This window comes from Tauraco erythrolophus, chromosome 3, assembly GCF_009769465.1.
Source record: "Tauraco erythrolophus isolate bTauEry1 chromosome 3, bTauEry1.pri, whole genome shotgun sequence".
NCBI lineage: Eukaryota > Metazoa > Chordata > Aves > Musophagiformes > Musophagidae > Tauraco > Tauraco erythrolophus.
In genome coordinates, this window is record NC_141467.1 from 45,237,143 (window position 1) to 45,249,541 (window position 12,399).

General features: G+C 38.7%; 1 protein-coding gene across 1 annotated transcript; it reads left to right on the forward strand.

Moving 5' to 3' along the window:
* The first annotated feature begins 2,269 nt into the window (after positions 1-2,269).
* On the forward strand, positions 2,270-3,229 carry MC2R (melanocortin 2 receptor). The gene has a single exon (XM_009992661.2). It carries the CDS (start codon positions 2,270-2,272, stop codon positions 3,227-3,229), a length of 960 nt encoding a protein of 319 aa, XP_009990963.2.
* The last annotated feature ends 9,170 nt before the right edge of the window (positions 3,230-12,399 follow it).

Below are 12,399 nucleotides of genomic sequence, written 5' to 3' on the forward strand. Positions count from 1 at the left end.
TCTGTCTGGGAGGTCTGAGACAGAAATATGACTGTGTACCACACTGAAGCATCAGAAAATGAGATAATTTGCAACATCCTTGATGGAACCCTAATAAAATAGTGTACAATAGCCATGTATACATGCTGAAATGAGAATCTCTGAAATAAGAATGCCTTTTTCTGGCTATTAATTGTTTGAAAACAACATTAAGTGGTATAATGTAGCTATTTATTTTACTGTAACTGCACTAAAGCCCTTATAAGTTCTCTGCTCTAACCAAATGTTGTACTTAGTACGAAGTTACTGTAAAATTATAAGCAGCAGATGTAATATATCATGTCATTCATAATACTGTATGTTTTCAGTGAAGGAACCTTCATATTTATCAGGCAGATTAGTTCAGTAATATGACTGTATCAGCAAAGAAGCATTATTGAAAAACAGTTCTGAAAGAATAGTGACTTAACAAATGCATTTTTGCCAACTGATTGTCCTATTTAAATCTCATTTAATGAAGCTTTGTCTGAAGTGTCCATGTTGACTTTCTATTAAGAGTGAAATTAAGTTGCTAAACATATTGCTGGGTTAAAAATCATGAAACTTAACTGTGACAGTAGCTCTAGGTGAGAACAGGAAAAACATCATTACAAAGACATTACTGAGTCTCTTATTCTTGTTAGTAACTCCTTCCTTCACATAGTGACAGATGTTGACCTAATTGTCTTTGGGAATGTCCTCGCATGCTGCAGTGCAATACAGTTCATTTATTCCACTATGCAGCCTTTGTTTTCAGATAGGTATGGTTACTCTCTTGAACGGTTTCTCTTAAGTGAGCTTGTTTCAATTGAATTCGTGATGGGTGGTGGTCCAAGTCTCAGCATTCTTCACCACAAGTAGCACCTTACTGGCAATCTCGGCAGATAACATTAGCAAACCTAGGTCAGAACCCTGTTTTCCATTGAAAAGTGACCAAACACATTCACCCACATTAAGGCTAATCAAGTTCAAGCAGAAGTTCAGCTGTCGCAATTACGGATACCCACTGACAGTTGTAGAGAGATAAAGAGTATACAAAATAATTAAAACTTTGGGCTTCTCCCTTTGAAGCAGTAACAGAGTGCATTACGGTATTCAGCAACCCTGACTATGAACAAATGTCCAAAGGGATTTCAAGATTTACTGGTATGAAAGTGACAAAGCAAGCTATTTAAAACTTAAAAAGAGAGAGAATATATCAGTTCTTTAAAAAAAGAGACTTTACAAATAGCAACTACATCTCTGTTTCACAAGTGGGATTATAAAAATTACAAGAAAAAAGTGAATTTTACTGTTTATGCCTGATATCCAAGCTAAATTAATATCATATTCATTTATACATTAATGAAAAGCCTGAAAAGCCTAACCCTTTGGCAAAATTCCTATATGCTTTGATATAGTTTAGATCAGGACCATTGTAGAGAAAGGAAAACATCATCTTGATGCTGAAATAAACATTTGGTCTTTTAGGTAGCTGTAAATACAGCCGAGAAAAGATTGTACTTTGGATCTTAATCTGCATTAGAAATATGTTCATCAAATCAAAAGACAGCTTCAATTTAAATAAAAAGGAAACCTCTTGCTAGTATCTAACATGCCTCTAAAAACATCAATATTTATAAATGTTCACATTTAAAGTGAGGGCATTTCATTTCACCATTAACAGTGTGGTGGTAAACATGTTACAGTCCTGGACAACAGTTTATCTTGGCATTGGTCTTATTTGTGTCTAATAATACCGCAAATCTTGTGAGAAATGCCAGACTTTCTCAAAGCAAACAGCTGGGCAAGTAAAGATGGCCAAATTCTTAAAGTCTGTCAGATCAGTTTCAGTAAATGTGCGATGCTCATTGATAAAGAAAACTACATACATTTTTAAAAACTGCTTTGAAGTTAAAAGAGAATTTACACTTTGTTTTCCTCAAAGGCTCAGCGAAGCCTGGAGCAGCTCTTATTTTCCAAACCTATTTTGCCTCTCTCTGTTGATAATGTATGTGCATTCCTTTGCAATAGATGATATTTCAAATGTCCATTTTTTGCCATACCTATGTGGTAAATTTCTTCTTGATATTTACGTTTCTACATGTTTTATTATAGGAGAAATTCCAAACATTTCAGTTGAGTCTTAAAATTGCTCCAGATGAAGGAGAAAGCCTTCATCAAAAGAAGAATGGTCTGACTAACAGGTCAGCTTCAGAATAAAGCCAAGCCTGAAAATCAACAATCCAGAATCTTTCCAAGACCAGAAGAAATGGGCACTGAGAGACTTTCCAACCTAATCAAACACGCAGGGCAGACAAGCATTCCTTCCCTTGAAAATACAAGTGATTTGTCGTTAAATGTCACTGACTGCACCCAGGTTGTGGTGCCAGAGGAAGTATTTTTCACTGTTGCTGCTGCTGGAATATTGGAAAATCTGCTTGTCCTTATTGCTGTCATTAGAAATAAGAACTTGCACTTGCCCATGTACTTCTTCATTTGCAGTTTAGCCATTTCAGATATGTTAGGTAGCTTGTACAAAACTCTGGAGAACATCTTCATCATCTTGTGCAAAATGGGATACCTGACACGTCGTGGGGACTTTGAGAAAAAGCTAGATGATGCCATGGATTCCATGTTCATTCTGTCTTTACTGGGGTCAATATTCAGCTTGTTAGCTATTGCAGCAGACAGATACATCACTATCTTCTATGCTTTGAGGTACCATAATATCATGACACTAAGAAGGGCCTTGGTTATCTTGGCAATCATTTGGACCTTCTGTGCTGGGAGTAGCATTGCCATTGCCCTCTTCTCCTATGAAGCAGCAACAGTTATTCCCTTCACCATCCTATTTCCTTTAATGATGTTTTTTATACTGTGCCTCTATGTCCATATGTTCCTCCTGGCTCGATCTCATGCTAAAAAAATTGCCTCACTGCCAACCAGCACAGTCCATCAGAGAACAAACATGAAAGGAGCCATTACACTGACTATTTTCCTTGGAGTTTTCCTTTGCTGTTGGGCGCCCTTTGTTCTTCATATCCTCTTAGCAAAATTTTGCCCACATAACCCTTACTGTGCCTGCTACATGTCCATTTTCCATGTGAATGGGACGCTCATCATGTGTAACGCGATCATTGATCCTATGATTTTTGCATTCCGAAGTCCAGAATTACGGAGTACATTTAAGAAGATGTTCTGCTGTGCAAGGTCAAACTGGAACTGGTAAACACTTCATGAAAAATGAAGATTATAGAAGCACACCTATGGGGTGCTGTGCAACATCAGTTTGCAGAGTTAGAAATACCAACAATTACGCCCAAAGTAATGCTATGCTTGTAGGATGCTGCCAGGGATCTTCAGAGGGCTGCCAAAGAATGCATAAAAGCTAAGTATGCATACAAATCTTTGCCAAACAGACCTCCAGAAATATTACTAATTAAGTTAATTCTGCCAACAATTTTCATGCAAGTAAAAAAAAGAAAACTATATCTTAACTATTGTCTTGGTTTCAGCTGGGACAGAGTTAGTTTTTTGTTTTAGTAGCTAGCGTTTTGGAAGTATTAAGGGATTTGTTGTGAGAAGAATGTTGATAGACACTGATGTTTATAGTTGGCGCTGAGACATCAAGGACCTTCCAGCTTCCCTTGTTTTGCCACTGTGCAGGAGCACAACAGGCTGGGGGGAAGCATCACCAGGACAAAGGGCCCACAATTATCCTTAAAATTTGAATTTAGGCTTAGGATTGAGGGTTAAACTGGCCAATGGAGTATTCCGTATCATGCAACATCATGCCCTGTATATAGATGAGGGAAGCTGGATTCTCTCTTTTGGAGAATTCTTGGAGTTCTCCCTCTCTCTCACTCTCTTTTCAGGCCTCTCACTCATCCGGGATTGCAGTGTCAGGACCTACCCATTTTGGGATCACTTGCTAGGCTGGGATAGGTGTTTGTCACTGGGTGCTCAGCAATTACACTGTGGATCACTTGTTTGTATATATTATAATCGTTTATATATATATATTCATATATTATTATTATTTTATCATTATTACTTTTAATTTTCTATTATTGTTGTTATTAAACTGTTCTTATCTCAACCCGCAAGCCTCCTTCCCTTTTCCTCTTAAATTCTCTTCTGCATTCCCCAGGGCATGGGGGAGGGTAAGCAAGCGGCTGCTGGCATTTAGTTGCCAGCTGGGTTACACCACAACTCTCTTGTCATTTCAGAAATATTCAAATACAAATCTTCTGCATCAAGTATTACATTATCCTAGAGATGAGTTTATGCCAACTCATTTTGTATCAATAATTTCAATTTAAGGTGTATGTTATTTTAAAATTCTGTTGTTTAAATAGCAATGAAATGACCATTTGTTTTTAAAATGCAAATTTATATAAAAGTCTATGATAAAGTAGAAAATATGGACATATTTCCCTGGAAAAGTGGATTCATGACTGTTTTTTAACATCTAGTCTCCTCGAAATCATGCAATTAGTGCTCTCTAAGTTTCAAAAATAATCCAAGAGAAGAGATTTTGGTTTAAAAAGCTATTTTAATAGCTGAAGAGTTTTTTTGAACACAACCTTGTCACAGCAAAGACAAATTTTGAATTTTAAAACCCTAAAGTCCGGTCTGGACTAGTAAAGGGAATTGCTGAGCCTGAGAGCACCCCACTGGAAGGCCCTGGGCAAGTTTGCTTTAATAAAATAATAAGCGTCGCCAACTTTGATTCAGCCATGACTTTCTAAACATGCCACAATGAAGAATTCAAAAAACAAAATACCGAAGACGAAATTCAAAGACCTCCAAGGAAGCCAGCCACCTGCATAAGCAATCAGGTAGCCGGTCTGGAAGGATGCTACAAAGCAGGTTTGCAATTTACAAAATCTCAGTGAGAAAATTTTGAATTTTCCCTGCCAGAATAATACAAAACTCAAAAAACTTCAAGGTTGAATATTTTTCAACAGCAAAATATCCTGAAGCAGTCCAGAGCATATGATGAGGAATTAACCTCACAATAATTCAGTGGAGCTATTCAGCTGTGCCAGAGATAGAATATTTAGTAAGAGATAGCCGTGAAACTGAGAAAGCCAAGGCATGGCTCTAACAAGAAGGAGATGAAAAGATAAAATCTATTAGAATTCATAGATAAATAGAAGAATTTACTGTGAAGGAACACTGAGGGAAACAGGAATTTTAAGAAATATGGAATGCGGATCAAACAGCACATATTCAGGTGGACTTAGGCTTACAGATAAAGATATAAAAAAGGGACAATAAACCTGAAAGCCTCTATAGGACTAAGTAAACAAAATATCTTAGATTATAAAAGAGATTTTAAAATGAAAATTTTTCAAACTGATATAATTATTACAAAAAGTGTTATCTATAAAATGCAAGTTCAGAAAGGAGTTCAGATATAATCACACATTTTATTTTAATGAGAATTATTCTTTCCATTAAAAGCAGAACAAATGTTAAGCTGCACAGCAAGAAATTACTGTTAGACCTAAAAAAAAAATAATTATACAATATCAAAGACAAGGCAAAACAGATTACCTGCTGTACCATAATACCTTGTGCACACAGTTGATGAGCTTCGAAATTATAAAAAATACTGGACAGAAAATTGTCATTTAGGCAGCTCTTATGTTAACTCTGCAACACACAAAATCTGCACCTCAATACTAGATCTCAAGCTGAGTCTAAGGCTTATAGAGAGTCAATATAAAATTCAAACGACATACAAAAACTTTTTTTTTTTTCAGTTTGCACTAGTTATGATTAAATGGAGCATTCTTTTGAAAACATTTCCTTTCTGGGGAGGCAGAGCCAAGAAAAGTACAAAATATTCTTGAATAAAAAAGCTTCTAGGAAGATTTTCATTTTTAAGTCTGCCAGCATTTGTTGCATGTCAGCAGATGGGTAAATCTCCATACATTATCTCCTAATTGACTGTAAATTTGGTTTGCATTTTAGCTGTTGTGCAGTATCCAAACAAATAAGTCTTCTGTTTCACATGCTAATGTCTCCATATATTTCCCTATATTGCTCTTTGAACAGATTCTTTAAGCCCTGATTTGTGAAGCTTTCATTGTACTGTACTGAAGTCAATCTTGAAACTCTCCTCTGATTTATTAACATATAACAGTGAACACTTTTCTCAGATTTTGGGACCTCCCTTATCTGCCCAGCTTTAAATTACAAGTGTTTGGGAGGCAGAACTGTACCTTAGCATTGAGAGAAATGAGTTTATCTTAGAGCCTACCAGAAGATAATAAGCCTGGAAGGAAAATCCAGTCCCTTGAAAATCTGCAACCGATGTTTCATTTGGAAGGGCCCACAGAACTTCATGTGCCTGTGGCAACAAAACATTTTCTAGTCACTGGAAAACCGAAGAAGAAAAGCTCCTCCTCTGTTTCTGTTGTTTTGAACTGAACTTCTTGTTCAGGAACAAAGTGAACAAATCTGATAAAGGCACCCAGGGGAATTAATTCCACTGAAGCTGCTGGTATGCCAGCGAGGGACGGACTTGCAGAACAGTTTGATTTAGTTCACAAAATAGCAAGATAAATATAGTTTATTTGTGAGAAAATATAGATTAGAGTTTATTTCTGTGAGAAAATTCTTGTTTCCATGAATTATGGTCCTGGGCAAGACTTTTGGAAAAATAGACGTTTTGGACTCCTAGTAGCTGAACAAAATTTCAGTTTTTCAATCAATATTCAAGTAACCAAAAAAGCAGTTTTACTTAAAATGCAGAGCACTCTCAAAGGTTATCAATATTTATTTATAATATTTGTTTATAATATAAGTCTAGGTAAATGTTAACCTCTTTTTAAAAATTTCAAGCTAGATACTTCATATAGTGTCAGCTAAAATTACAGGCAAGGAAAACAATAAAAGGATCTTAAAGTATCTATAGTGGGACTTAATGCTGCTTGTAACAATAATGAATTGCAATTACGTTTACAACTTTATCAATTTGGTTGATTTTTTTGCATTTAGTTTAGCCTTGGAGGCTTGGAACTTTCAGTACTTTTGTTTTAGTACTAAACATCCATGTTTCAAGCCAATACTTTTTTTTTTTAAAAAAAAAAAAAAGAGTCAGATTTGAACTATACTCTTCCAATGATACTTTTATTCAAACAGAATCTATTCCCCAAGTAGGCACAGAGACAGTTTTTTAATTCTCTCAAGGTAATTGCAACAGATAACCATCTATGAAGATATTATGTGTTCATCATTCAATAGTGTTTTGATACGGCTTTTTTTGAAGTGTCACTGTTATAGAAGACACAATGCTATTGTGAGCTTCTGATTCAAACAGGATGACTTACAGTACAATTCTGGAGAAATTAGTGTGATCATTTAAGAAAACTTTTCACATCCACTTGAAAGTAGTTTTCTTATGTCTGCAAATGCCCTCAGATTACTACTATATCACAGAGATCATACTATTGAATTGTCACACATAGTGTAATGAGTGACCATTAGCTATCAAGTAATTCTGGATAATCCTTCTGGACTACAAATGCCTAATGAGCAATTAAAAGTATTTATGGCTCTCCATAATTATTATTTTTTTACATTAAGACTATAAGATGGGTTTGTTACTCCACATTCCATTGCTTCAGCAACACCTTTATGCTACCATTTATTACAACTTCAGTCCTTCAGCAGTTACATCTAAACTTCACATGAACTACCTGAATAAGGGTAGAGCTAGTCAAAAACCGTTTGCTAACAAGAGGACTTAGTCTACCTGCAACTTCTGACCTTCTGACGACCTGGCTGAGGATGAAGGAGATGGAGCACTTGGCCTGGGCAGGCGCTTGTGTTGACAGGTCAGCTGTGGCAAGTCAGATGCATGATTTACATGGATACCCAAACAGCCCCGTTATCGTTATTGCTGTACGGAAGGTTTCCAGAACAAAAAGACAGGCTGCACTCCATGCAGCTTTACAGGCCCTCAACTCGTTTCAGTGTCATGACCCTGAGGCACTGCCAGGTCTGACTGTCTCTGCCCGCCCCTGGACCCTGTTTCAGCCTGGAGAGCCATTATCTCCTGTCTCAGCAATGTCCTAGCAGGGCCGGTCTCCAGCTGCCCACAGCCCTGCCCAGCCCTGCCCTGCCCAGCCATGGGCCCTGCCCACCCCACGGAGGTGTCCGATTCCCAGGGCTGGGGCTGTTCTGCTCCTGGCTGTGGCGGTGCGACGAGCCCTGCCTGCCAGGTCCTGCCCCGATGGACCCCAGAGGAGCCCTGTGGCCACCGGCCCCCACAGAGCCCTGACTTTAAGCTGTTAGTTGCAAACGGGCAGTTAAGAACCACTTTCACAGAGTTTGATACCACACAGGAGCTCTGTGGCGTGGCATGGGAGCATTCAGCTCTGCAGGGAGCCTCGGTGCCAGCGTAACGCGTGTAGTTTGATACAGTCTCTAATGCCAGCAAGAAATAACTTTGGCCCCTTTAAAATCCTATCACGTAAGTTATTCTGAATAATTGTCCCTTCCTGACAATTTAAATTTAATCTCAGTATTTGGTAGCATTGAAAGTCTGGGATAGATGTCTTGTAATTCAAAATTAGCTCCTCAGTCCCACGGTCTCCTGCAGCTACTCACTTTCAAAATAGATTGATATTATCCACCATGCTAAATATGCATTTGAGCCTTCACTTTAATTTTATGAAGGATCTGCAGAGTCTGCTTCACTGAGGTACCATTTCAGGCTTACAGTCAGCAGTCTTAAATGTTCATTTGCTTGAGAAATGAAACCACGGCCAAGCAGTGTGGGTAATCACATCATCTGGTGTGACAGCCAAATCTGTCTTAACTGCCAGTCTGTGCAACGAGGAAAAAAGGAAGAGAGAAAAAAGCGCTTCAGCCCAGCATGGAGCAGTCCATGTCAGAGGGCAAGCTGAGAGGAACTGATGGAGCCGTCATGTCTCTTGTCCTAGCTTAGCTTCTTCTCAGATCACAGCTGAGCCTTCGAAAGAGGGGAGAATTTGGATAAAAGGCAGCTGCTGGCTTCTGGATGAGCAGGCAGATGAAAGACACGCAGCCTTGCAAGGGAGAGCTGGCTGGTTAATGAGGGGTTGAGACGAGCAGCATTTCCCATTAGAGGAGCTGGCACTAGGAGTTGCTAGAAGTCTGGGAACAGGCCCAAGGAAAAGGGTCGCTGAAGAATAATCACTTTTTAAAATAACGGTGTTAAATGAACTACTTCAGTTGTTCAGCCTTATTCTATACATAGGAGTCTTTACTGCAGGCTTTATCTAGGTGGTTTGGGAGTGTGAGGGCCATGAGAAAGCTCATCGGGCAGAGGAGTCCCTGGGCTCCCAGGCTGGGAATGCTGCAGCGAAGCCAGAGTCAGGCTAGGAGGGAAGCGGGCGGGGAAGAAAAAAGTAATTTCTAGGATTGAGTAGGACAGGATGGAAATAAGCAGAACAGAGAAATTAATAGGTGGAGAGGACATACTCATCTTGCACTGCTGGAAAGAAGTGTGAAGATCTGAGAGAGAAGCGGAAATGAAGAAAGTAACATTCAGGGTCAGATGAAAGAAAGGAAAGTTGAGAGACGAGTGAAAGGAGCAGACGTGTCTAGAACAGGGCTTGTGTTCTTGACTCACAAGCTTTTTTCATCTTATTTTCTCCCCCTGTCCTGTTGAGAAGGCTAAGCAAGACAGCAGCTGGGTGGACATCTGGTAGTCAGCCAAGATCAACCCACCACAATCGATTAATTCTACTAATAAGAATTAACAGTTCTAGTCTAGAGATTAGATGCAGTAGGACTGCAAGGGTGGGTAAACCACAGATGAAGGAAATGCAGTAGGCTAGTTTAGTGAACTTGCACCATCTTTCTTAGAGATCCCAACCTGAAGCATCCTTAAGTGCTCTTACACTGACAGGAAAATGCTGACTTAGACTAACTGACAAATAAACCACAGATAATAATGTTAAATTGGGTTCTGTGCATAAGCCTTGGACATCTTTTTACTGCAACGCACTGGGATAAAATAAAAAAATTTTTTCTCATTCCAGCTGTTGAGAATAAACTTTGCAGGCATATATACCTTTGTGTGCTGAGTACCATTTGCCAGCTTTTTGCCATCAGATGGTGCAAACTGAGTGAAAGTTCCTCCAACTGTTAGAAGACAATCTGAATTAAACCAAGGGTTGATAAGAAAATGGTCTCAGAGCTTAGCACAGTTGCCTCGATAGTGCCAAATAAAGTCTGAACACTCAAGAATAATATTTTATATTGAAAATGCAGAGCAGTATTCCATAAGAGATGCTCAGGAGTGTTCTCAAAATGGTCCAGGTATTTACCGTTTATTTAACTGTTGTTCAAGCTCAAATCCTGTAATATTTTTTAAAATCAGTGTCAGTCTTGGCATGTCAAAGGCAAGATTTTCTGACAATACTCAAGAAAGATAAAGAGAGGAGGCAGAACTGACATAGCCTGTGATGAAGTTATTTTCTGTTATTTCTGACATATTAGTGCCAGAGCTCCAGTATCACTTGGCAAAATGAGCACTTGCCTCAGAAATTCCAGTGAAGAGGTGGCTATTAGGGAAAAATTTTCTTGAGCACCATCAGCCATTAAGGTTTCCAAGGAGGAAGTACATCAGTGGTGGCAGCAGCTGGAAGGAGGGTCTAGTGCCCGGAAGGAACAGTGAAGCTGTGGCTATCTGATTCACCCAGATCTCTTGCTGTGGCTCTCCTCAATATCATGCAACAAAGAAATTGACATGTTTGTACTTATTTCTAAAGACGTAGAAATAGATATGCTTTCTTTCTATTGCTTTCTTCATAAAGGTTCTTTCAACTCAGTCACACAGGCTGTCAGTCTCAGTCCTGCATCCATTTGATTTAGTGACCAAAGAAGCCTTAAAGTTCATATCCTGTGCTCTCTCTTTGGATATGTGTAAATAAAGTGATATAGTATCTCATGGAAGGAATTCAAAAGAGGTCCTGAAGAATCTATAAAGTAAACAGGGGTTATGTTTGTGCTTGATTGCTTAATTATTAATTTATTTTTTATTTCCTTCCCCATACCTTTCTAAATATTCATTTTTGTCCTTAAATGAGCATCATAAAATTGTCTGCTGTGATCCTGGTCCCTGTTAATGTATCATGTCTGGGAGTCAGTTTAAATATTAGAGTCAGATTAAGTGTGGTGCTTCTGGTATTTCAAAAATAACCTGATAATTTAAATTTTAAAACACATTGCACATTCATTTGAAATTCAGATATTGATGTTTCAAAAAATATTTCATGCATTATATCTACAATATGCTTTATATCTATTCCACAACCAAGTACCTCATGGTATACTTTCCTCAGCTGATTGTCCTCCCAGCAACTAAGGCATGATCGTAAAATCTAGCTTAAATGACTAAAATTAGCTAATGTAATATGTGTACTAACATTCAGTAGTCTTTTCACGTTTGTCTTCTTAAATTTGTAATAGACAGCATTAATAAAAGGCAGTACTGTGAAAAAAAAAGAAAATTGAGACTAAATAAAATGAAGGACTTTGGTGGAATTTGGTGCCTAAAACAGGAACACCTACAGCTGTCTCTGTTTTCTTTGCAAGCAAATGCACACAACTTAGTGACGCAAGCAGCCCCCCGGAAATGGGAGACCAAGATTCACGTTCTTCTTATACAGAGAGAATTCAAAACCCCATCTGTAGACTTTCTAAAGCAACTGTTGGGCCACAGGGGTTTATGTAGGCAGAAAAATTTCCCACTGCTCTTCATTGAAGATGTTCCTGCTGTTGAAACTGCAGTGAAGAAACCAGCATTCACTGGAGGGGGGGAAGAGAGAGACTTGTGAGTCAGAAGCGCCCCTGTAGGTCAAGGAGCATTGCGACCCAGGTCTTCCTATCTGTGCTGCTGAAGTACTTCACTTCAGCAAAAATCCAACAAAGTGATTCCCCAGGAACTCTGAACTGGAAGTCTCTCGGGTAATATACTAGAATCCAGCCTCATGTACTTATGGAGAGGTGGTTTAAACACTAGTCTATCGCATGAAGCCCATAGTCTTACAACCAAGATAATGGCAGCATTTTACAAGAATTTCATCTACCTCACAGTTCCGTCAAAAAGGAAGGGTGTGATCATCTGCTTTTAAAAGAGATATTCAGCATGTGGTTGCATACCCCACAAAATGATTTGAGTCACTTCACTCACCACTGTGTCAGAATATCTCTGACCCTGTTTTGAGACACCTGCTTGTATCCCCACCCAGTTTGGAGAACCTTAGACCTCAGTAGGGCTCTGGATTCCTCTCCAGGCACTGTAGACGCTGACAAAATCATCAGAACTAAACCAGTTTAACTCTGCTTTCCAGACCGTCTTCTCTCCTATATGCACAAGGAGTGGACGGTGAC